The sequence below is a fragment of the Salmo trutta genome, chromosome 22, assembly GCF_901001165.1.
Source record: "Salmo trutta chromosome 22, fSalTru1.1, whole genome shotgun sequence".
NCBI classification, from domain to species: Eukaryota; Metazoa; Chordata; class Actinopteri; order Salmoniformes; family Salmonidae; genus Salmo; species Salmo trutta.
Window position 1 is genome coordinate 12218363 of NC_042978.1, and position 22337 is coordinate 12240699.

Consider the following 22337-nt stretch of genomic DNA (forward strand, 5'->3'; position numbering starts at 1 on the left):
TGGTTAAGGTTAAATGAAAAGCTGAGAAAACCATGGAAAACACTTCTGCTGAGACTTCAGTTCGTCTCAGGTGCATATTTTGTGTGGTTGAACGACTGTCTGTTGCATAACAGTGTCAAATATAACATGTTACACGCGTATTCACATTTTCTCAAGAGATGCTGAAAGAAAAAAAATCCTATTTCTCCACTCCTGTTCCCGAGACAAAATTAACATTTGTTGTATCATTTTAGTCAGAAATGCATTATTCTGCAGGAGTTAATATTATATTATTCTACATGTGAGAGGTTATAGGCCGACAGTCAGTGTCCACATTTCAGTTACTATTCCATTTAACCCATATGAATTTAAATTAGGAATATTCTATTTAGTCACATGGATACTTGTGAGCGGGATGTCAAAGGTGCATGTAAACAGCTTATCCCGAATAAGACCTTAAGCAGGATATGAGCTACTATCCCAAATGCATGTAAATGTGGTCATTGTTCAACAGAATTGCAGTTTGTCTACATGAACAAGGTGAGATTACATTACCTACAGAGTACTTGTCAAAAAACTGTATTGCTAATTCAACACTGATTTAACCTTATTTGTACCTATATAATACCAAGAAAAAAATGCCTCAATGCCTAGGTCAGAAGAGAATCTCGATGGTGTGCATCAGTGAAAGTAGAGATACCAGGCTAGCTTTGCATTGAATCAAGTACAGTACATCTTTACTAATAACACTACTTGTGCTTTTAAATCTATTTGTAAAAGGTTGCACATTGGGTAATGCGCATAACTCACATTACTGTACTTGGCAAGGTTCTTCACTGAGCTCATTAAGTTTTGTCATTGAGTACCCTTGGTGATAAACCCTCCGCAGCAACATTTCTGTAGGATTACCAAATAATTATGTAAACTGTTAATGTAATACAATACATAAAACAACAGAAGTAAATCTATTATTAATTGTTAATACTGACAAACGAAAACAATAATTTGGCAACTACATTTAAGTACAAGCCCAGATTCAATTCAACTACTTTTTAAAAGTTCAAGATAACCTCTATAATAGGTTGACTGAATCATAACCCAACAAAACATTTAGATAAATGGTGTAAACGTCGACTCAACAATTCTCACAGCGACGAAGAAAACAAAATGAGACTGCTCCTATCCACCACCTTGATAATAACAATTTACCGCTGCAACAGGTAGATCCATGGTTCTACTCTTAACCGCTGTAATAATGTGCTTGAGCAAACATTGTTCCAAAAGAGCTAGCTTCCTTTTCCGTCCTTGTCCCGTCGCCCTCTACAATCCTGTCATGGCGTTGCGCTATTTGTCGATGAGCTTGGCCAAGCTCTGTCGCAGGTCATTCAGGTCGTAGATCTTGACATCCAGGACGTCAATGACCCTCTGAACCTCACTCTCTGCCCTATCCCGCTCCTCCAGAGAGGAAGCCAGAGTCTGCTCGGCTCTCTCCACCCGTTGCTCAAGTTCTGCATTCCGTGTCTCCAGATCCTAAAAGGTCCACAAGGTGACAGAGGACTTCGGATCAATTCACGTTAAAGATCTCAATTGCATACTCCTCGCATACTCTCTACTCGTCTCCTTATCAACACTCATTGGATGAGAATGCCAGAGGTCCCTCCACTCTGACCATCTCCAATGGATTTTGAGGAGGCCGCCAGTAGAGAGGATGCGAGGAGTATGTAATTGAGATTCTCCCACTGTCATATCTTTAGATTTTCCCCCTGCATTTTTTCAGACCCTTTGAAAACTCTCAGAGACCCCCAAGCGGTGCCCGACCCCCTGGCTGAGAATCACTAGTCTTCAGTATAGTTTGGAAAAGCCAAAAATGCATGTTCTGCCCCAATTCCTAAAACTCACCTGAAGTCTCTGAACCGCCTCTTCCCTCTCTTTCTCTAAATCATGAATATCTGAATTCTTGCTCTGTAGATTGTGGATTTCCTAAAAAAGACAAAGTATATTGAAAGCAGGTGCTTCCACACGTGTGGTTCTTGAGCAATTCCCAAGCAATTAACATCCCTTCATGTATAAAAATGCTGAGTAGGCCCAGTTGAACATTATTTTGGCTACCACAGGACTACAATGCCTCCACCCACAGGGCACGAATGGTTTTATGAGCATGAAAACAATGTAAACCATATGACATGGCAGTCTCAGTCACCATATCTCAACCCAATTGAACACTTATGGGAGAGTTTGGAGCGGCGCCTGAGACAGTTTTCCACCACCATCAACAAAATTATGGAATTTCTTGTAAAAGAATGGTGTCACATCCCTCCAATAGTTCCAGTCAAAAGTTTGGACACACATACTCATTCAAGGGTTTCTTTATTTTTACTATTTTCTATAGTATAGACATCAAAATTATGAAATAACACATTTGGAATCATGTATTCAAAAAAGTGTTAAACAAATCAAAATATATTTTATATTCTTCAAAGTAGCCACCGTTTGCCCTGATGACAGCTTTGCATTCTCTCAACCAGCTTCACCTGGAATGCTTTTCCAACAGGCTTGAAGGAGTTCCCATATATGCTGAACACTTGTTGGCTGCTTTTTCTTCACTCTGCGGTCCAACTCATCCCAAACCATCTAATTTGGGTTGTGGTCGGGTGATTGTGGAGGCCAGGTCATCTGATGCAGCAATCCATCACTCTCCTTCTCTATCAAATAGCCCTACATAGCCTGGAGGTGTGTTGGGTCATTCATCCTGTTGAAAAACAGATGATAGTCCCACTAAGCCCAAACCAGTTGGGATGGCGTATCGCTGCAGAATGCTGGGGTTAGCCATGCTGGTTAAGTGTGCCTTGAATTCTAAATAAAATCACAGACAGTGTCACCAGCAAAGCACCATCACACCTCCTCCATGCTTCACGGTGGGAACCATACATATGGATATCATCCGTTCACCTACTCTGCATCTCACAAGGACACGGAGGTTGGAACCAAAAATCTCAAATTTGAACTTCAGACCAAAAGGACAGATTTTCACCAGTCTAAATGTCCATTGCTCATGTTTCTTGGCCCAAGCAAGTATCTTCTTTAGTAGTGGTTTCTTTGCAGAAATTCGACCATGAAGGCCTGATACACGCCGTCTCCTCTGAACAGTTGATGTTGAGATGTGTCTGTTACTTGAACTTTGTGAAGCATTTATTTGAGCTGCAATCTGAGGTGCAGTTAACTCTAATTAACTTATCCTCTGCAGCAGAGGTAACTCTGGGTCTTCCTTTCCTGTGGCGGTCCTCATGAGAGCCAGTTTCATCATAGCGTTTGGTGGTTTTTGCGACGGCACTTGAAGAAACTTTCAGTCCTTGACATTTTCTGGATTGACTGACCTTCATGTCTTAAAGTAATGATGGACTGTCATTTCTCTTTGCTTATTTGAGCTGTTCTTGTTATAATATGGACTTGGTCTTTTACCAAATAGGGATATCTTTTGTATACCACCCCTACCTTGTCACAACACAACTGATTGTCTCAAATGCATTAAGGAATGAAATTCCGCAAATTAACTTAAGGCACACCTGTTATTTGAAATGCATTCCAGGTGACTACCTCATGAAGCTGGTTAAGAGAATGCCAAGAGTGTGCAAGCTGTCATCAAGGCAAAGGGTGGCTACTTTGAAGAACCTCAAATAAGATATTTTGATTTGTTTAACACTTTTTTGGTTACTACATAATTCCATATGTGTTATTTCATAGTTTTGATGTCTTCACTATTATTCTACAATGTAGAAAATAGTAAAAATAAATAAAAACCCTTGAATGAGTAGGTGTCCCCAAACATTTGACTGGTACTGTACATAAAGCAACACATCTACCAAGGAAAATTCCACTTCCACATGGGAAGTGCTCGAAAAATCAGTTTTCTGAGATTCTCAAGTGAAAACCTCAGCTTGTACCTCACTAGTTTCTTTCAACGGTGCTATCTAGACAGCCTAGAAGACTGGCATCTTGAGGCTAGAAGTACCTGGCTGCCTGGAAAGTTTGTCTGAGCCCCGGGTCTTACCTCGTCTTTAGCTTTGAGCAAGGCTTCCAACTCCTCTAACGTCTGGGTCAGCTCATCCCTAGTCTCAGATTCACTGGGACCAGGCCGCCCGCTCTGAGCCTCCAGCTCTGCCACCTGCCAACACACAACACCGGAGAGAATAACAAGTAAGGTCTTTTTAAATCCTAGTGTACATGCTATTACAGGATTAGTTTTTTCCATGTATATTTTTATGTTGGCACGTGGAGGGCACAGATTCGCATCACTTCGTTAGTCAGTATGTGTTACACCTGTGTTGGTTTGTCATCTCGTTTCTGGGAAGGTGTTTCACCTGGGCTGGCCTAGGTAATATTTAAGAGTGGCTTGCCCAGTGCTCCAGTTGTCTTGAGAGATGTGGAAGGTTAACACCTTTAGTTGGCTCTCATTTGATTTCTAAAAGAACAATCCTTTATCTGATCTTAACGTTTTTTGTTTTGCTCCACTTTTTGGTTTGCATTCTGTCTTTAATTTTGTTTGCCTGTTCTTGGGCAAATTTAGTGAAAGCTCATGGTGGGTGTCTTTAGGTCCCAGTTGTTGTTGCTAGTCAACTTTCAGTAAACACCCCCATGAGAGTCTTTCAGAACCCCTCCGAAAACCCCACCTGTTTCGTTTTGGTTGTTGTCAGTGACTCTTTGTCAGTTCCCATATCTGTTTGAGCGACAATTTTTTTTCTTGCTGGGGAATGTAACAAAATGGGGGCTTGTCTGGGATCTTGTTTCCCATGTGTATGGTAGTCGCTCTAATCACCTACTCAGAAGCTCTGCTGTGCCCAGATATTTGAATGTTCAAAATACACTTTTGTCATAGTTTGTCACTGACATCCACTTTGAGACTGTTGGAATCATTTTGAAAGTTGCATAAACACACAGGCTTATAAAATTTTAAAAAACTGGGACTTTAAGCATTCGTGGAAAACCCTACATGGGAGATGCTAGATAAATGTAAAAAGGTGAATCTGCTCGTCATTGCAAAGCATTATGACATCAAAGTTGCACATGAAGATTCGAAAGTGGTAGTCAAAGGGTTAGTCTACAGTATATTGATTTGATGGGAGGAGGAAATTCTTCGGGATAGGGAGGATGATGAAAAGGGTCCTACGGGTGGTAGAGTACACCCCATAGACATGCAACTGCACTGCGAGAGGTAGAACTAAAGGCAAAATGAAAACAACAGAAATGAGAGTTTGAGCACAAGGAAAGACAAGATGGGTGTGCAGCCAAACAACAAGAACATAAACATGCAGCCAAAGAACATGAACATGCCATTCAACCGAGATATGTAGATCTGGAAACACTCGATCCAGTCAGGCCATCCAGGCACCCTCAACAGAGTTTGGTCTTGGTCAGAACAGCCTGCTTGTACACATCACTGACAATCTGAAATGGTCCACCAACACACACAGGGTGGTGAAAAAGGCAACCTCAGGAGGCTGAAGAAATTAGTCTTGGCCCCTAAGACCCTCACAAACTTTTACAGATGCACAATTGAGAGCATCCTGTCGGGCTGTATCACCGCCTGGTACGGCAACTGCACCGCTCGTAACCGCAGGGCTCTCCAGAGGGTGGTGGCCCAACATCACCGGGGGCACACTGCCTGCCCTCCCCAACACATACAGCACCAGATGTCACAGGAAGGCCAAAAAGATCATCAAGGACATCAACCCCGCGAGCCACGGCCTGTTCACCCCGCTACCATCCAGAAGGTAAGGTCAGTACAGGTGCAGCAAAGCTGGGACCAAGAGACTTAAAAACAGCTTCTATCTCAAAGCCATCAGACAGTTAAATAGCCATCACTAGCCGGCTACCACCAGGTTACACAACCCTGCAACTTAGAGGCTGCTGCCCTATGTACATAGATATTTGGTCACTGCTCCTCCAAAGTGTTCTTGTGGGAAAAGCCCAGAAAGAGTACACTGCTTTATCTCTTGATCGGAGTTCAGATTATTACACTGTTAAAGCTGCTGTCCTTCGGGTTTATGAGTTGGTCCCAGAGGCATACAGACAACAGTTCTGTAAATTACGAAACATTTACATTACATTTTAGTCATTTAGCAGACGCTAAATAATACCCAATAATCCTCAGCAAGCAAACAATTGCCGCATTGGAACTGAGTGATCCAGATTGTCCCGGAACAAAGCGTAGTAGATACAGCTCCTACAGCGCTGGAACCATTCATTTACTTCTCCAGACAAAGAGGGCTCCATTGGGAAAACTCTGGGACTAACTTCGTTAGCTTAATGGCTAACGTTAGCAGCTTAGCGGCTCTTTCAAGTAGACTTTAACCTGTCATTTAAGCGGGAATCCCGGAACAAGAAATAGCGGTCCTAGCTGTTAAAAGCTAACTGCGTCACGAAATCCATGCAAAAACAAGTTTGGTATTTATGTTTAACAAAGATTGGTTATGTTTTACAAACTGAGTGTTTCCAGCCTATTTGTGTTGGTCCTTTGCCCAAAGCAAAGAGTGATAATCAGTTTCTCTTGACCATCATGTGCGCTGCTATTTGTTTCCTTGAGGCTATTCCACTGAGGGAAATCATGAGAGAAAAGTTACAACGGATATTACAGGAATTTCCCCTTGAAATCAGACATCTCTGTGGTAAGGACAACTTGGTTGCTGATTATCTTCCAAGGGTGGGCAGTCAATTTATTATGACTGCAAGTTTTTCCATATTGGAGATGAGTTTTGTTTTGGTTGTGCTCCTTTCAAGGGGATGAGAGTTACAGAAATGTATGTCTTGTCCTTTCCTGTTTCTTAAAACGTGAGAGTTTTAGGCAACTATAGAAAGAAAAAGAAAATATATAAAAAAAGATTGTAAAATAATATCTCGATACACAGTTGAAGTCGGAAGATTACATACACTCAGATTGGAGTCATTAAAACCTGTTTTTCAACCGCTCCACAAATGTCTTGTTAACAAACAATAGTTTTGGCAAGTCAGTTAGGACATCTACTTTGTGCATGACACAAGTCATTTTTCCAACAATTGTTTACAGACAGATCATTTCACTTATAATTCACTGTATCACAATTCCAGTGGGTCAGAAGTTTACATACACTAAATTGACTGTGCCTTTAAACAGATTGGAAAATTCCAGAAAATGATGTCATGGCTTTAGAAGCTTTTGATAGGCTAATTGACATAATTTGATGTGTACCTGTGGATGTTTTTCTAGAAATGCCTTCAAACTCAGTGCCTCTTTGCTTGACATCATGGGAAAATCAAAAGAAATTAGCCAAGACCTCAGAAAAAAAATTGGTTCATCCTTGGGAGCAATTTCCAAACGCCTGAAGGTACCACGTTCATCTGTACAAACAACAGTATGCAAGTACAAACACCATGGGACCACGCAGCCGTCATACTGCTCAGGAAGGAGACGTGTTCTGTCTCCTAAAGATGAACGTACTTTGGTGCGGAAAGTGCAAATCAATCCCAGAATAACAGCAAAGGACCTTGTGAAGATACTGGAGTAAACAGATACAGAAGTATCAATATCCACAGTAAAACGAGTCCTATATCGACATAACCTGAAAGACCGCTCAGAAACGAAAAAGCAACTGCTCCAAAACCGCCATAAAAAAGTCAGACTACGGTTTGTAACTGCACATGGGGACAAAGATCATACTTTTTGGAGAAATGTCCTCTGTTCTGATGAAAGAACAATAGAACTGTTTGGCCATAATGACCATCGTTATGTTTGGAGGAAAAAGGAGGAGGCTTGCAAGCCGAAGAACACCATCCCAACCGTGAAGCCCAGGGGTAGCAGCATCATGTTGTGGGGGTGCTTTGCTGCAGGAGGGACTGGTGCACTTCCCAAAATAGATGGCATCATGAGGAGGGAAAATTATGTGGATATATTGAAGCAACATCTCAAGACACTTGCTGGGCCAAGGCTTTTCCATGTACAGTATATTTCGAGGTTGGACGTTAGCACGTGGGGCGCACAGATTGGCGTCACCTCGTTAGTCAATATGTTTTACACCCGTGCTAGTTTGTCATCTCGTTTGTTCGAAGGTATTTCACCTGGGCTGGCCAGTAGTGGCCACTCGCCTCCCGAGTGGCGCAGCGGTCTAAGGCACTGCATTACATTGCTAGAGGCATCACTACAGACCCTGGTTCGATCTCGGGTTGTATCACAACCGGCTGTGATCGGGCGGCGCACAATTGGCCCAGCGTCATCCGGGTTAGGGGAGGGTTTGGCCGGGGGCTTTACTTGGCTCATTGCGCTCTAGCGACTCCTTGTGGCGGGCCGGGTGCCTGCAGGCTGACATCAGTTGTCAGTTTAATGGTGTTTCCGCTAACACATGTGCGGCTGGCTTCCGGGTTAAGCGAGTGGGTGTTAAGAAGCGCAGGACTAAAAACAAACAAAATATAACTATTGTAAAATAGATTGTGTCCATAAAATATATATAGTATGTATAATCTGGAAGTAGAAGCCTAAGTGTTATTGTTTATTAGTTAACTCCAATTAGGGGAGGGGTGGTAGGGTTTGTGGAAAATAATAAAGGAAAATATATATACAAAATGTATTAAATAAAAACACCTGTTTTGGTTGTTGTCAGTGACCCTTCTTGGTTTTCTTGGTGGGGAACATAATGCAATGACAGTGGATGGTTGAATATCAGCTCATCTCGGCGGTCAGCTATGAAGTGTTAAAGAACCACAATAACGCAGAATACATCACTATGGAGACCAGGTAGCCTAGTGGTTAGAGCGTTGAGCCAGTAACCGAAAGGATGCTGGATCAAATCCCCGAGCTGACAAGGTATAAAGCTGTCGTTCTGCCCCTGAGCTAACCCACTGTTCCCTGGGCGCGGAAGACGTGGATGTCGATTAAGGCAGCCCCCTGCACCTCTATGATTCAGAGGGGATGGGTTAAATGCAGAAGACATTTCAGTTGTACAACTGACTAGGTATCCCCCTTTCCTTTCCTTTTATTAATTGCCGGAGGGATTTAGACGGATTTATTTTACCTACTTTTACAAATAAATTGTGACTCAAAGGTTTGAATTCCACATATGCTCATGTGGGGAGTGACAGTGATTAAAAGAGAGAAACTATTTACCCCTTGAAATCAAAAAGTTTTTTACTTTTCGCCAATTATCTTCACTTTAACACCAGACAGGAACATGGTTAGAATTGTATAACAAAACAGACTTGTTTATTGAAAACTGAAGTTTGCATGGGTTTGTGCGCAGCCTTCGCAATTACCATCTCTCCCTTTACATCTCCTCCGCATCTTCAGAGTGAATTTCAAAGTGGCCCTTTAAGATTCCATGTCATGCCATCCAGCGGAGCTTGAGAAAGCTGTTCTAAGGGTATCTAGCATTCCGATAGGACCCAACCCCATCCTGTCAAATCCATGTGACAGCAAGTCCCCGGGGGAATGATTGCTCACAACTTCCCTTTCACACCACCGCTGACAACATGGACAACAGTATTACTGATGAGACCTGAAGCCAATCTAACCCCAACATACAAATACAGGAAAATAGTCCTTTCTGAAATTCTCATTTCATCTCTAAAACAGTTATCAAATTGCCTTGCAGGAAAATGAATAGGAGCCCAAGTCGAATACAATATGGTGAAATTAGCTGAAAAGAGCTTGTATGAACAATGTTAGCATTTTGAGAGAACCAACAAATGGGATTTTAAAACAGTGTGTGGTCTACTATCCCTTGGTATAGTTTGTCTTTAAAAAGGACTTCCTCGCTTCGCTCCTACCGCATCTCAGCTACTGTCTACAGAAGTGGAAGGCAAGACATGAGAGAGTAGGCTGGGGGACCAGAGCATCTCTGCAGTGTCAGAGATACCCCCGAAAATAAACCGACCCCTTAAGTAAAGCGTGTCTACCGCTTGGAGAGCCTGGAGAGGAAAGGGCTTACTTTGAATGGTGGCTTGGTAGAAAATCCTAGCCAATGTCTTGCCTGCTCTCCCTCTGGGTGATTTGTCATTTCCTCCCTAACTAGGGCAGGGGGAAATAGGGTGTCCTGTCCTCAAACTGCTTTACCGCCTCGCCAAGCCCTGGAGACATGGTCTACTTCCAACCACCTGGTTGACTTTGTTGCAGAAGTGGATAACCTTAGCTTTTTTTTGGACTGAGATGGATGTTGTTCCCCTCAGTGCCTGGAGCTAAAATAGGACTGTTGACAGTCAATTTCTTCCAGAAGATGTTACTGTGGTACTTTAATCTGCCACATGAAAGAACCTCATTAAACTTGACCAAGGACACATCTCTTTTTCCAATTAAGTTTAAGTTCTGCAAAACACATTTCTCCCTCTGATTATCGAGGCACGTCAACAATGATGCAGAAAATTTTTTATCAAACCGGTGGTACCTGCAGCACGGAATGTGCTGCATTTACCAAATGTCAGCACGGCCTTTGACATAACCCAGGTTTAACTACCATGTGACCACTGATCTTCAGTAGATCTTCATATGCTGTTGCTTTGAGAATGGTCTCTCATGGGCACGATCCCACTTTGACCACCAAAGTGGCAAAGTCTAAGGGTTACTCCCTCTTTAAACCTAATAATCTACCATTATGGATCCAGACCAGTTAGCTGGGATGCAGACAACCGGAATAGCAGTGGTCTGTCACCATAGCTCTTACCTGATCTCGGAGCCTGACAGTCTCCTCCTGATACTCAGCCAGCTGTTTCTTCCACTCCTCCACGCCAGTGTTAGCCTCGTGAAGCGCCGCCACTAGCTTAGCGTTGCTATCCTGCAGGGTGAACAGCTCTGCCTCCAGGTTAATCTCACATATGGACCTGGAGGGAAAAACAAACATCTGAAGATAAGTGCACCATGATTAGACAAACCAGAGGTCATAGTCAGGTGCAAAGTGCTGCTCCCCAAGTGATATACATTACAGCTATTAAGGGGTTATAGAATCCCTTTCATGCCAGAATGTGGGACCATTAGAGTCATTATATTGAATGGACAAGAGCTTTCAAATAATTTGAGGGAGATGGGAAAATTACACCAGTCTTCTAAGACCAGCATCTTCTAAAGTACTGAGGCCTCAGGCAAAAAAAACACCCTCCATGCCGCTTCTAACTGTCTGCCAACTACCAACCAACTCACCATAGCAACAGGCACTAAAGAAAACATACGACCCTCATTACATGCAAGAAAAGAACAAGGAGGGGTTGTCAGAGAACATGGGTTTTAAAAATGTATTTTGTGCGCTTGGGTGGGATGGAAGGCAGACTGTTGTCTGAATGGCTCTGTTGTAGAGCCTCATTCATGACCATGTTTTAACTACACGTGACTCAGCCTCATACAGGTCAGTGGCCACCTGTCATTGGGTTCAACCTCCCACTCACAACAACCTCCACAATAGGAGAAACCACACCGCCTAGAGCCATGGCTTGATTTTGCTAGTACATTTCCTCAGCTAAAACACGTCCCATACACTCTATATAGGAGTTATTATCTAATGCTTTGCTTTAAGGACTTATCTGCTTTCCTCTCGCCATGCATGTTCCTCCCTAACGTAATGGTGAGTTAAATCGTGTGCGACAGTCTCCGGGTCCCATCATCCTATTAAGTGAGCTCAGCGTCCGTGTGGCGTTCCATGTTCTAAAAAGGCTTCACCTCTGCCATTGTGATCACATTTATGCTTTCGCACCACAAGCCCACTGAACCTCTATCATCATTTGGCACGTTAGCGCAAACTCTGCCCCAGAAATCAGATGACGGGGAACACACACTATGCCTGGCGACACGCGATAGCTTCTCAGTGACTCACTAGGTAACCCAACAGTTGCATGACAACACCAGATAGTGGGAGACAATAGGCTACATTTACATTTTACATCTAAAATGTCACACTATGCTACCACAATTAAAATAAAATGTCACAATCTGGTGGCAGCTAATTTGAAAGGTTATTTGAAGACACCAATGTGACTTCACACCGATGGGGTGGCACATTATTACCATTTGGAGAAAAATAGTGTGCACTGTATGCTTTACATTTTATACATGGTCTACAGTATTTTAATTTAACCTTCATTTAACCAGGAAGTCACACTGAGGTCAGAATACCTCTTTCCCAAGGGAGACCTAGCCACTGTAAACAATGACCATGGTGGCACAATGGAAGACTTTTTTGGATCTCATTGTGTAACTACAAGGTGTGTGTTTGGCGAACTGCAGTGTGTGTGTGTGTGTGTGGGGGGGCTGTTCCTTAACATTACCCTTCAGACAGCATCTTCTTAATGCGCTCCTTTTCCGACGTCATCTGCTCCATGTCGGCGCTCTTGCTGCGGAACAGCTTGTCCTCGGGTCCGTTGACAGTCAGCAGCGGCGGCGAGTGGCGGTCCTCTGATAAGTCCTGGGGGACCACAGGGACATGATTAGTGATGGGACGGATATCATGGAAATGAGTTACCCGGACACCTCCAATCCTACTGTATGTCCAACTCTTCCTCGTTGTCGGAGCTCAATGAAGCTGACCACAACTACTCTACATTATGAAGGGAAGGGGTGGCCAACCAGCCTCCTGCAGAGCTACTGGGTATGCAGATTTTTGCTCAAGCCCTACTCTAACACACCTGATTCTACTAATTAGCTGCTCAGTAAGACTTTGATACGCTTAATTAGGTGTGTTACAACATGAGGTGTTCCAAAAGCCTGCATACCCCAGTGGCTCTCCAGGAGGTGAGTTGGCCAAACCTGACATAACTCTAGGACGGCCTAACAGGCCTAAGGATTGGTTTAGACAAACCAGGGCTCACTTCAATATGTTTTTAATACAAATGTGAGCTCTTGGTTAAAATCGTGGATGAATAAGTGATGTGTCTTTCTGAACTAACAGACCACACATAGGGATCTCTCTGATATCTCTGTCTGTATCTGAATTTGGTGTGCTTGTTACGGGAAGTAAAGGGATACTTCGGGATTTTGGCAATGAGGCCTTTTATCAACTTCCCTGGTCAGATGAACTCGTGGATACCATTTTTATGTCTGTGTGCAGTTTGAAAGAAGTTGCTATCTAGCGCAATTGCTAACTAACATTAGTGCAATGACTGGAAGTCTATGGGTATATATGTTAGCATGGTAGCAGATACCCATAGACTTCGTCATTGCGCTAATGCTAGTTTGCATTGGCTCGCGAAACTACCTCTAACTTCCTTCATACTTGACACAGAGACATACAAATGGTATCCACGAGTTCATCCGACTCAAGCGAAGTAGATAAAACACGAAATATCCCTTTAAGAAAACATGAACGCTTAAAATAAAGACTGAGCATATCCTACAGTGTTCCCATTAAATTAGAATAATTTGTTTTGATCTGAAAAGGGAGCGGAATGACTATTCATTTCACACTGCATATTTCTATTTGTCATAGCTATTCCCCTGCCAGTTAGAGCATTGACATTCAGGGGCTGTACAATGAGACAGAAACAGGGCAGCTCAGCATTAGTGATGTGAATAGATATTTATTGTTCGAGGCACATTCAAACAGATTTTTTAAATTCTGTATTAGTATTGTACCGTTTCTGTTACCTGACAAAGATAAATGGTTGAAACATTAGCCCTCGTTAGTACAATAAAATGACAGGAAGAAGATGACAAGCTGTTGCTATACATTCAGACACCTCATCCAAAACAACAGGTTGCCAAAAGTAATTAGGTCATTTATTAACCACCATACTGATGTAGGATCTTAATTTGAGCCACTTTGCTAAATAATCCTACAGCAACAGGAAATGTGAATTATTATGGGGCTTATAATTACTGGACATTTTTGTAGGTGTTGATACGTTTCCATAAGGGAAAATCAAGTCTGACATTTCAAAGTGAAAATTACAAACTTCAGAAGCCTTGCAGGAAATTCTCCTGCAACAGGGTGATCAAATTAAGATCCTACATCTGTATCCGCAACACAGGTTCAAAGTTGAACAAGCAACCATGTGGAGCCACACAGCTGCTAAACGCATTACTTTGTAGAGCATGAAGCAGCATATGGCTCTTTCCTTTTAAAATGATTTAAATTCGAAGGAACATTGCCCGAGTTGCAATGCTTCCTTTCATTTGTATGCCAGTGGATACTGAAAGACAATTCTTTGTATTGTACAGTGCGTTCGGAAAGTATTCAGACCCATTGACTTTTAGCACATTTTGTTAAGTTACAGCCTTATTATAAAACGGATTAGATAAATGTGTTCCCTCAATCTACACACAATACCCTATAATGACAAAGTGAAAACCGGGTTTTATAAATTTTTGAAAATGTATTTAAAATAAAAAACAGAAATGCCTTATTTACATAAGTATTCAGACCCTTTGCTATGAGACTCGAAATTGAGTTCAGGCACATCCTTTTTCCATTGATCATCCTTGAGATGTTTCTACAACTTGATTGTCCACTTGTGGTAAATTCAATTGATTGGACATTATTTGGAAAGGCACACACCTGTCTATTTAAGGTCCCACAGTTGACAGTGTATGTCAGAGCAAAATCCAAGCCATGAGGTCGAAGGGATTGTCCGTAGAGCTCCGAGACAGGATTGTGTCGAGGCACAGATCTGTGGAAGGGTACCAAATAATGTCTGCAGCATTGAAGGTCCCCAAAAACACAGTGGCCTCCATTTTTCATAAATGGAAGAAGTTTGGAACCACCAAGATTCTCCCTAGAGCTGGCCGCTCGGCCAAACTGAGCAATCGGGGGAGAAAGGCCGGATGGTCACTGACAGCGTTCCAGAGTTCCTCTGTGGAGATCGGAGAACCTTCCAGGAGCACTCCACCAATCAGGACTTTATGGTAGATTGGCCAGAAGGAAGCCACTCCTCAGTAAAATGCACAACAGCCCGCTTAGAGTTCGCCAAAAGTTACCTAAAGGACACAGACCATGAGAAACAAGATTCTCTAGTCTAATGAAACCAAGATTGAACTCTTTGGCCTGAATGCCAAGTGTCACGTTTGGAGGAAACCTGGCACCATCCCTACGGTGAAGCATGGTGTTAGCAGCATCATGCTGTTGGAATGTTTTTCAGCTGCAGGGACTGGAAGACTCGTCAGGATCAAGGGAAAGATGAACAGAGCAAAGTACAGAGAGATCCTTGATGAAAACCTACTCCAGAGTGCTTAGGACCTCAGACTGGTGTGAAGATTCACCTTCCACAGGACAGTGACCCTATGCACAGAGCCAAGACAATACAGGAGTGGCTTTGGGACAAGTCTCTGAATGTCCTCGAGTGGCCAAGCCAGAGCCCGGACTTGAACCCGATCGAACGTCTGAAAATCGCTGTGCAGCGACGCTCCCCATCCAACCTGACAGATCTTGAGAGGATCTGCAGGGAAGAATGGGAGAAACTCCCCAAATACAGGTGTGCCAGGCTCGAGGTGTCATACCCAAGAAGACTTGAGGCTATAATCACTGCCAAAGGTGCTTCAACAAAGTACTGAGTAAAGGGTCTGAATACTTATGTAATTGTGATATTTTTATTTTATTTTTTATAAATTAGCAAAAAATTCTAAAAACCAGTTTTTGCTTTGTCATTATGGGGTATTGTGTGTAGATTGTGGGGGGAAAGCAATTTAAGCAATTTTAGAATAATGTAACAAAATGTGGAGGCTTGTTAGCCTTTTTTAATTTCGGTCACGTAAGCCATTTTACTTATTTGCTATAGCCAGGCCAAATAATTTGAGGAATAACTGTTTGTGATTAGGAAACTTATGAGAACCATACAAACTTCAGCAAACAACATCCAGGGGGTGAGCATGCTCTACCACTTCAGGGCAGTTTCGTTGACGCAAAGTAAGACATTCTCGTGTTCCAATTGTTTGTTTTAGTAGCGTGAATCGTTCCTGTTCAATTTACATTACAAATTTACATTACATTTAGCAGACGCTCTTATCCAGAGCGACTTACAGTAGTGAATGCATACATTTCATACATTTTTTTTCTCCGTACTGGTCCCCCGTGGGAATCGAACCCACAACCCTGGCATTGCAAACACCATGCTCTACCAACTGAGCCACACGGGACCGGGTTGAAGTGCGGAATAATTGAAGGAATGAATTCGAGCCTCACGCTTATCGCCTGTGGAAGGCGGGGCTTCCAGTGAGGAAAGGATTTCATTGGCCTTGTCAGGAGTGATTGTAGATCCTTCAACCGAAGTCGTGAGAGTTTGACACCCCATAGTATGTTGTACCAAAGTTGACTGACTGAAAGGGAACTAAACTTGAGCTCGACAAGCGCCGAGTGCATCCGTGATGCATTACACCCCTGCACTCAAATCTTTTATTATTAATTAGTCTCAGAGTCAGCCTGTGTGTATTCCCCCAAGGAAGTTGTTTCTACGACCTAGCTACTCCCTCACTATACTTAAAAAACGTGGATAAAAAATGCACAGGGCCAGCATTCAAAACAGAGCTAGCGCTAGCTAGGTCCAAAAGTGGAGAGCAAGAAATCAAAGCTAAAACAACTCCACACACCAAAGTCAATGACTTGGGAGTACAGTTCTCTAAATTATTCATAATGTGGATCATGTTTAAGTAATAATGGATTACAAATTTCCAACAGTTTTCCCTCATCGTTGACTAGTGCATTCCAATTGGAGCAAGTGCAAACATACGACAGTGCTAAATCCTAATGAGCGGAGTAGCTCATTAGGGTTGTAGTTCAAATGATGATCTCAAGTGGAATCTTTTCCCTAAAAATGTACAGACAGATTGGTTTTTGATCACGGGATGATATGCTTTTTTCCCCCTGTTTCCCGCTCTCCAAAATCGACCCTCATCATACTGTAACTGCATTATTGAGAACAATGCCTCATGGAAACACTAAGGGGTCTTCTAGGAACTCCCAAGTCCCATTGAAAATGCATCATGAAGTAGGCCATCTGGGATGTGATGGGGAGAATGCCTTTGGAATAACGTGCAGGGAGTGTGCTCTCCGTGCCAGTCGGCAGCAGAGGGAAAAGAGGTGTAATAGACATGACACTAACCTGAGAGAGCTGTGAAATGAGCAAGCAGATGGTGCATCAGTGGCAGCGAGGCAGAGGGCACCCACGTGGGGGGAAAAGAGAATGGGTGAGAAGAGAAAGAAGAGAGAGAAGTGCACTTTCATGAACAAAGCTTAAAAAAAAAGCAATAATCAGCAATATTTCAGTGTCATACTGTCTGCTCCAGTGCACACCATTGTATGCAAAACAAGTAAAACAAAGATAGTCGCTGGTTATGCATTATTTCAGTCAGCTATTCCCTTGATATTTTGTAATTACATTGTTTAATGATAATTACATGCTAATTTCCCTTTGGATTCTGTGAGACTCATTGAAATTTGGTTCTAGCTAATTGTGTAGAATTAAGTACCCATTGTTACAACAATTTCTCTAGGAAAATATCATATGTAGTAGAACACAGCGCTACTGAGTTTCACGACCATAAAAGGAAGAGGATGAGATCATTAAAAACTATACATTTTCATTTCAAACAGCTATAAAATATTAAACCAAAGTTATAACCCTGTGCCACTGCAAACCAAGTACATCACCACTGTTTACTTATTTATCGGAGTCTTTGTCAAACCTATTTTCCTTGCTTTATACCTTTCCTTTCCACTTGGTTTCCTTGAGACCCTGAACCAGCTTTATTAATTAATAAGCCCTTGCATCAGAGGCATATTTCGGTACATGCCGGCTCTCTTTGTGGGTTCTTAACGTTGAGGTCATATTAAATATAGACAACCCTCGTACTCGAGCACAACCATCTGCCCTTTTCCTATGGCTGCCATCATGTGTAGCCCCGGTTCACAGGGAAGTTCCGAGCTCCTGTCATGAATGACCATGAAGCGCCTACAGCATGACATGACCGACGCCTCGGATGCAGACTTCACATCTCAGTAGGCTAACGTGGCTTCCTCTCTCCTTATCTCCTTTCCGTCATCTGCTCTGACAAAAAAATGGGAAAGAAGTGGATAGGTGAAAGCTAATTCCCAATAGACATCAAGCATATTGCTTTCACCTATCAGATACGAAGCTGAGGATGAAAGTAATATACTTTAGACTGTCGAGATGCACCCTGACCACAGCTCTGCATCAGTGGGAGTGTACTGTTGCCTTGGAGGCTGTGAAAGAAGTGGGTGTACCCGTGCTAGTTGTCAGTGACCAGGGCGTACAAGGTTAGGAGTGTAGTGAATTAATACAATGGGAGAGGAGAGGTACCAAAAGCTGGAGCGTTCAACGCTTCTTTTGTAGCCGTCCCTCCAGCTGCAAAATAAAATGTTGGTTGATGTTTTGTTCTCTTTTCAACAACCATGCCATCGCAGTTGTTATTATTTAAGTCACTACTAAGCTTTTCAAAACTAAAATGCAGGACCTCCAGACAAAGCTTTTACAGTTATATCATAAGAGGTGGCAACACATCCGCCATCACCATAATGACTTAAGTCAATGACAATAATTCTTTCATGAAGCGGTTTCATATTAGGACCATGGTGTGTATGCTAAACGTCAGCATATATTTCTTACATGAAACTGGACCCCTTGTGTTTAATTCATCGAACACAAATCGATACGTTTGACTTCTCTTATCTACAAGGCAAACAGAAAGCCAAAGCCAGACTGTGTGTGTGTGTGTGTGTGTGTGTGTGTCTGTGTGTGTGTGTGTGTCTGTGTGTGTGTGTGTGGCTGAAAGTACAGGGATGAGTGCACTCTAGATGGAGGAGAGGATGGAGTCAGTGAACTGTACAAAGAAATGCGCTGTGCTCCAGCCAGTTTCCTAGGTGACCCCATTGCAATTACATTATACATTCCCACAGTAGCCAAAGGAATGTTTCCGCCTGGTGTCAACGGACGCGGGGGCATAGTTTGTGGAACTAATGTGATAAAACGGAGTGAAATCAGATCACATCAAAAATAAGCCCAGCTGTAAGATGTGCCTTGTAAAACATGACTCGAGAATATCACAAACCGGGAAAGCTATGAAGAAGAATGTACCGTTGTTTCTGCTGTATTGTTGGAGTTATGTCACATTTATGAATACCCAAACAATGACTTCCCGGGGTATCTACTCTATGCTGCCCATTGTTCATAGTCGTGCATAATAGGAATTCATGCCAGTAGAATGCCGCCTAACGCCTGTTTATCTAAATATGCTAAACAGCGGGGCTATTGTACAGTTACACAAAGGCTCTGGTTGGCTGTAGACAGTATGGAGAACTGCTTCCCCCGTGACTGGCGCTGTTCTGAAAAAAAACATGTTTGCCTTATACTGTTGGCAGCTACTCATGTTCAACGGCTTCTTGTTAGTGGTTTGCAGCGCACACAGCTCTCATTCAATGCATGTTGGTACAAAAAACAAATAACCAAAATGGCCCTAGCACTTATCAAACAATGGAGTCCAATTACTTTGCTGAAATAGCCATTGAAATGAATTGGACGAGCCATCGATTCAGGTTGGCTCTGTAACAACGAGCTGTATAACAATGTGATTTCCAAACGCAATTAGTTTGTATTTACATAGTTTGTGCGGTGTATAAATCGTCTCCCCCGCCCACATTGGCTCAAGCTGTCATTATTTATACAGAAAATCCTTCAAACGTAACCCAGTGATTATATATCCCATATGAATTCCCAAGAAACAAACAACCATAATGCCTTTCAGCACACAACATGGTACAAGAGAATCTTTGGAGGAATAGCCATGGGAAGAAGTTTGGAGTGGGGGTGTTGCGTTTTTTTAGCAGACAGGAGGGATGCAGAAAAAAATGATTGCCCGCACTGAAGACGTCTATATCAGTCCACTAATACAGGACTAGTAAAGGCCCAGTGCGCCACTTTTGTGAAAATGTTTTTACAAAAATGTATTTGAGTGTTTACCAGCTTTTCTAACTGATAATTATCTGTACAAAAAAGTTAATCTGATAATACTTATGGAATATAAAATACTTGCTTGATATAGCTTATGTTTTCTAGGTTCTTAAAATACTTATTTCTATGTGAAAACTGAAATGGTCTATTCATTCCTTTTCCATTTTAGTAGGCGCTCTTATTCAGAGCAACTGAGTGCATAAATTCAAATACTTTTCGTACTGGTCCCCCGTGGGAATCGGAATCAAACCCACAACCCTAGCATTGCAATCCCATCTGGTTTGCGGTTAGTGGGACTACCACTTGTTTTTCAACAGGAGAATGACCCAAAACACACCTCCAGGCTGGACTGCAGAATGAAGGAAAAGCAGCCAACAAGTGCTCAGCACATGTAGGAACTCCTTCAAGATTGTTGGAAAAGCATTCCTCATGAAGTTGGTTGACAGAATGCTTTTTTGGTTACTACATGATTCCATATGTGTTATTTCATAGTTTTGATGTCTTCACTATTATTTATCAATGCACAAAATAGTAAAAAAATATAATAATAATAAATATATATACATACACACGGTCCTGAAGGTAGCACTGCTAAGCCATGTGCATATCTGTCATACACACACACACACACACACAGTCCTGAGGGTAGCACTGCTAAGCCATGTGCTTATTGGTCATGCCTCAGCAGTTAACTTATGGGGCTAATCGAACAGCTGCAATTCCAGGCCTCACCTGTGGGGCGGCGATATTCAGCGCGGGGTTGGTCAGTTCAAATTTCTCCTGTGATTTCTCCCTTGCAAGACGTGCTGCTTCTTTCACTTCCTTGAACTGGTCTGAAAACTATGGAAGAAAAAGTGAAAATGTAAGTATCAGAGTAATTAGTCAACCAGTGTGCATTAGAAATGTGTTTCTTCTGAAGTTGAGACAGTCTATAACACCAGTGGTGACTAACCTGCTGAAGCTGTTGCTCGGTGGCAAAGCCCAGGCCATACACGGTGTTTGCGCGGCTGTCAGCCCACTGGCCAAACTTCTGGGAGGTTTTGGTGAAGGTCATGTTGGGGGTGATGGTGCTGTTGATGATGGCCTGTGATGGATGGCAGAGGCCGTGGCATAAATCAACCGCTTATTTCTAATCAACAAAGCAACAAAGGAAAACTTCACACATCACTGCTTGATTCTGCCACCTTGCCTGGGGCCTACTGATAATAAATTCACAGAGAAAAACAACATTACCAACACATCAGACAAAGGCATTATTGTACAGAATGTACTAAATTGCAGACGTGTCTAAAGTTCACCATTTCCCTTTTAAACCATCAACCCATTCAGTGAGCGAGAGCATTAACATTCTCATTGACTAAGGACATCCACTCACTCTAGTACTGACAAAAACCTAAGCAAAATAATACTATCTGTGCTGACTACCTTTGAAGCACCCTTTGTAGGACAAGTATAGGGAGGCAGGACTAGAAAATGTTACATGCTCATTAGTCAAGAGCAGGCCAGCTCCCCTATAATGTGTGTGTGTTGGGAAGCAGCCAAGGGTACAGCTAACTACTCTCTACCAGACATGACACAGCAGGACCTTACTAATGGTGTTACTCAAAGGGGACTCTGCTGTTCAATCATACTGCATCAAAGGCAATCTGGACAATGAGGACCATGTTGGTAAGAGAGAGCCAGCGGGGTTCACACCTCACCTTGGTGCCCCCCACACTGATGATGCGGTACACACTCCGATTGGCATCGTAGAAGAAGGAGACGGTGACGGCATGCTTGCTGGCAGGAAGCCAGTTCCTCTTGGTGGCCGGGTCTATCTGGAAGACGTGCGCTCTGGCACTGAAGATGGGTTGTTCCCTTCAGGGGAGAAACACACAATGTGATTTAACAACGCAGCCCTGTCACTCACTGCCATTCGCTTCTAAGACAAGGGAGGTGAAATGGAGGACGTATGCATGTTACATTTACATGATTCCATTGCTGCCACTCAAGCTGTGGGAGGGGAGCCCCTTTTTGAGATTCACACTCGGATTCATTTTGAGCCCTGGAAATGTCTCTCTTTCAAATGAGCTACCACAACGCATTAACAACTTAAAGGCCAAACAAACAAAATAGTTCTAAAAAGAAAATGTTCTGCAGAGGCACATATTGCTCAGACATTCATCTTTTAAATGGATGGTATTTCCTTATTTTTATAGCCTGTGGGTATTGTTGTGGGTTTAGGTTAGGAGTGAACTAATGTATCAGGCATAAAATAAATGCCTGAAGCTAGATCTTCTACCTACTGGTAAATAACTACCGGGGGTAGGTTCTCTACTGCACTGTTCAACCAATCCAGTAAATGTGGAGGAGGAGTTAAGATCCAAAAGCGTACGTCAAGCCGCAGGCTCACTTTCCTTTTCCTCTGAAAACCGGGAACATCTGGTTGTTGGGTACTCGACAGAGGCTAGGTTAGAAGGAAA

General features: G+C 42.7%; 1 protein-coding gene across 3 annotated transcripts in view; it reads right to left on the bottom strand.

Annotated features, from left to right (window-relative positions):
- Positions 1-250: 250 nt before the first annotated feature.
- The window catches only part of homer3b (homer scaffold protein 3b), a 43289-nt gene continuing 21202 nt past the window's right edge, over positions 251-22337 (bottom strand). For 2 of the 3 annotated variants that reach the window (XM_029706621.1, XM_029706619.1), the window contains 9 exons: positions 21576-21732; positions 20828-20959; positions 20608-20715; positions 17011-17019; positions 12250-12386; positions 10659-10815; positions 4028-4141; positions 1879-1959; positions 251-1509 (listed from right to left, as the gene is read on the bottom strand). In XM_029706621.1, the coding sequence (XP_029562481.1) occupies positions 1324-1509; positions 1879-1959; positions 4028-4141; positions 10659-10815; positions 12250-12386; positions 17011-17019; positions 20608-20715; positions 20828-20959; positions 21576-21732 (1081 nt within the window). In that variant the 3' untranslated portion in view covers positions 251-1323. The remainder of the gene's footprint in view (positions 1510-1878; positions 1960-4027; positions 4142-10658; positions 10816-12249; positions 12387-17010; positions 17020-20607; positions 20716-20827; positions 20960-21575; positions 21733-22337) is intronic. The other variant, XM_029706620.1, reaches the window with a different exon arrangement.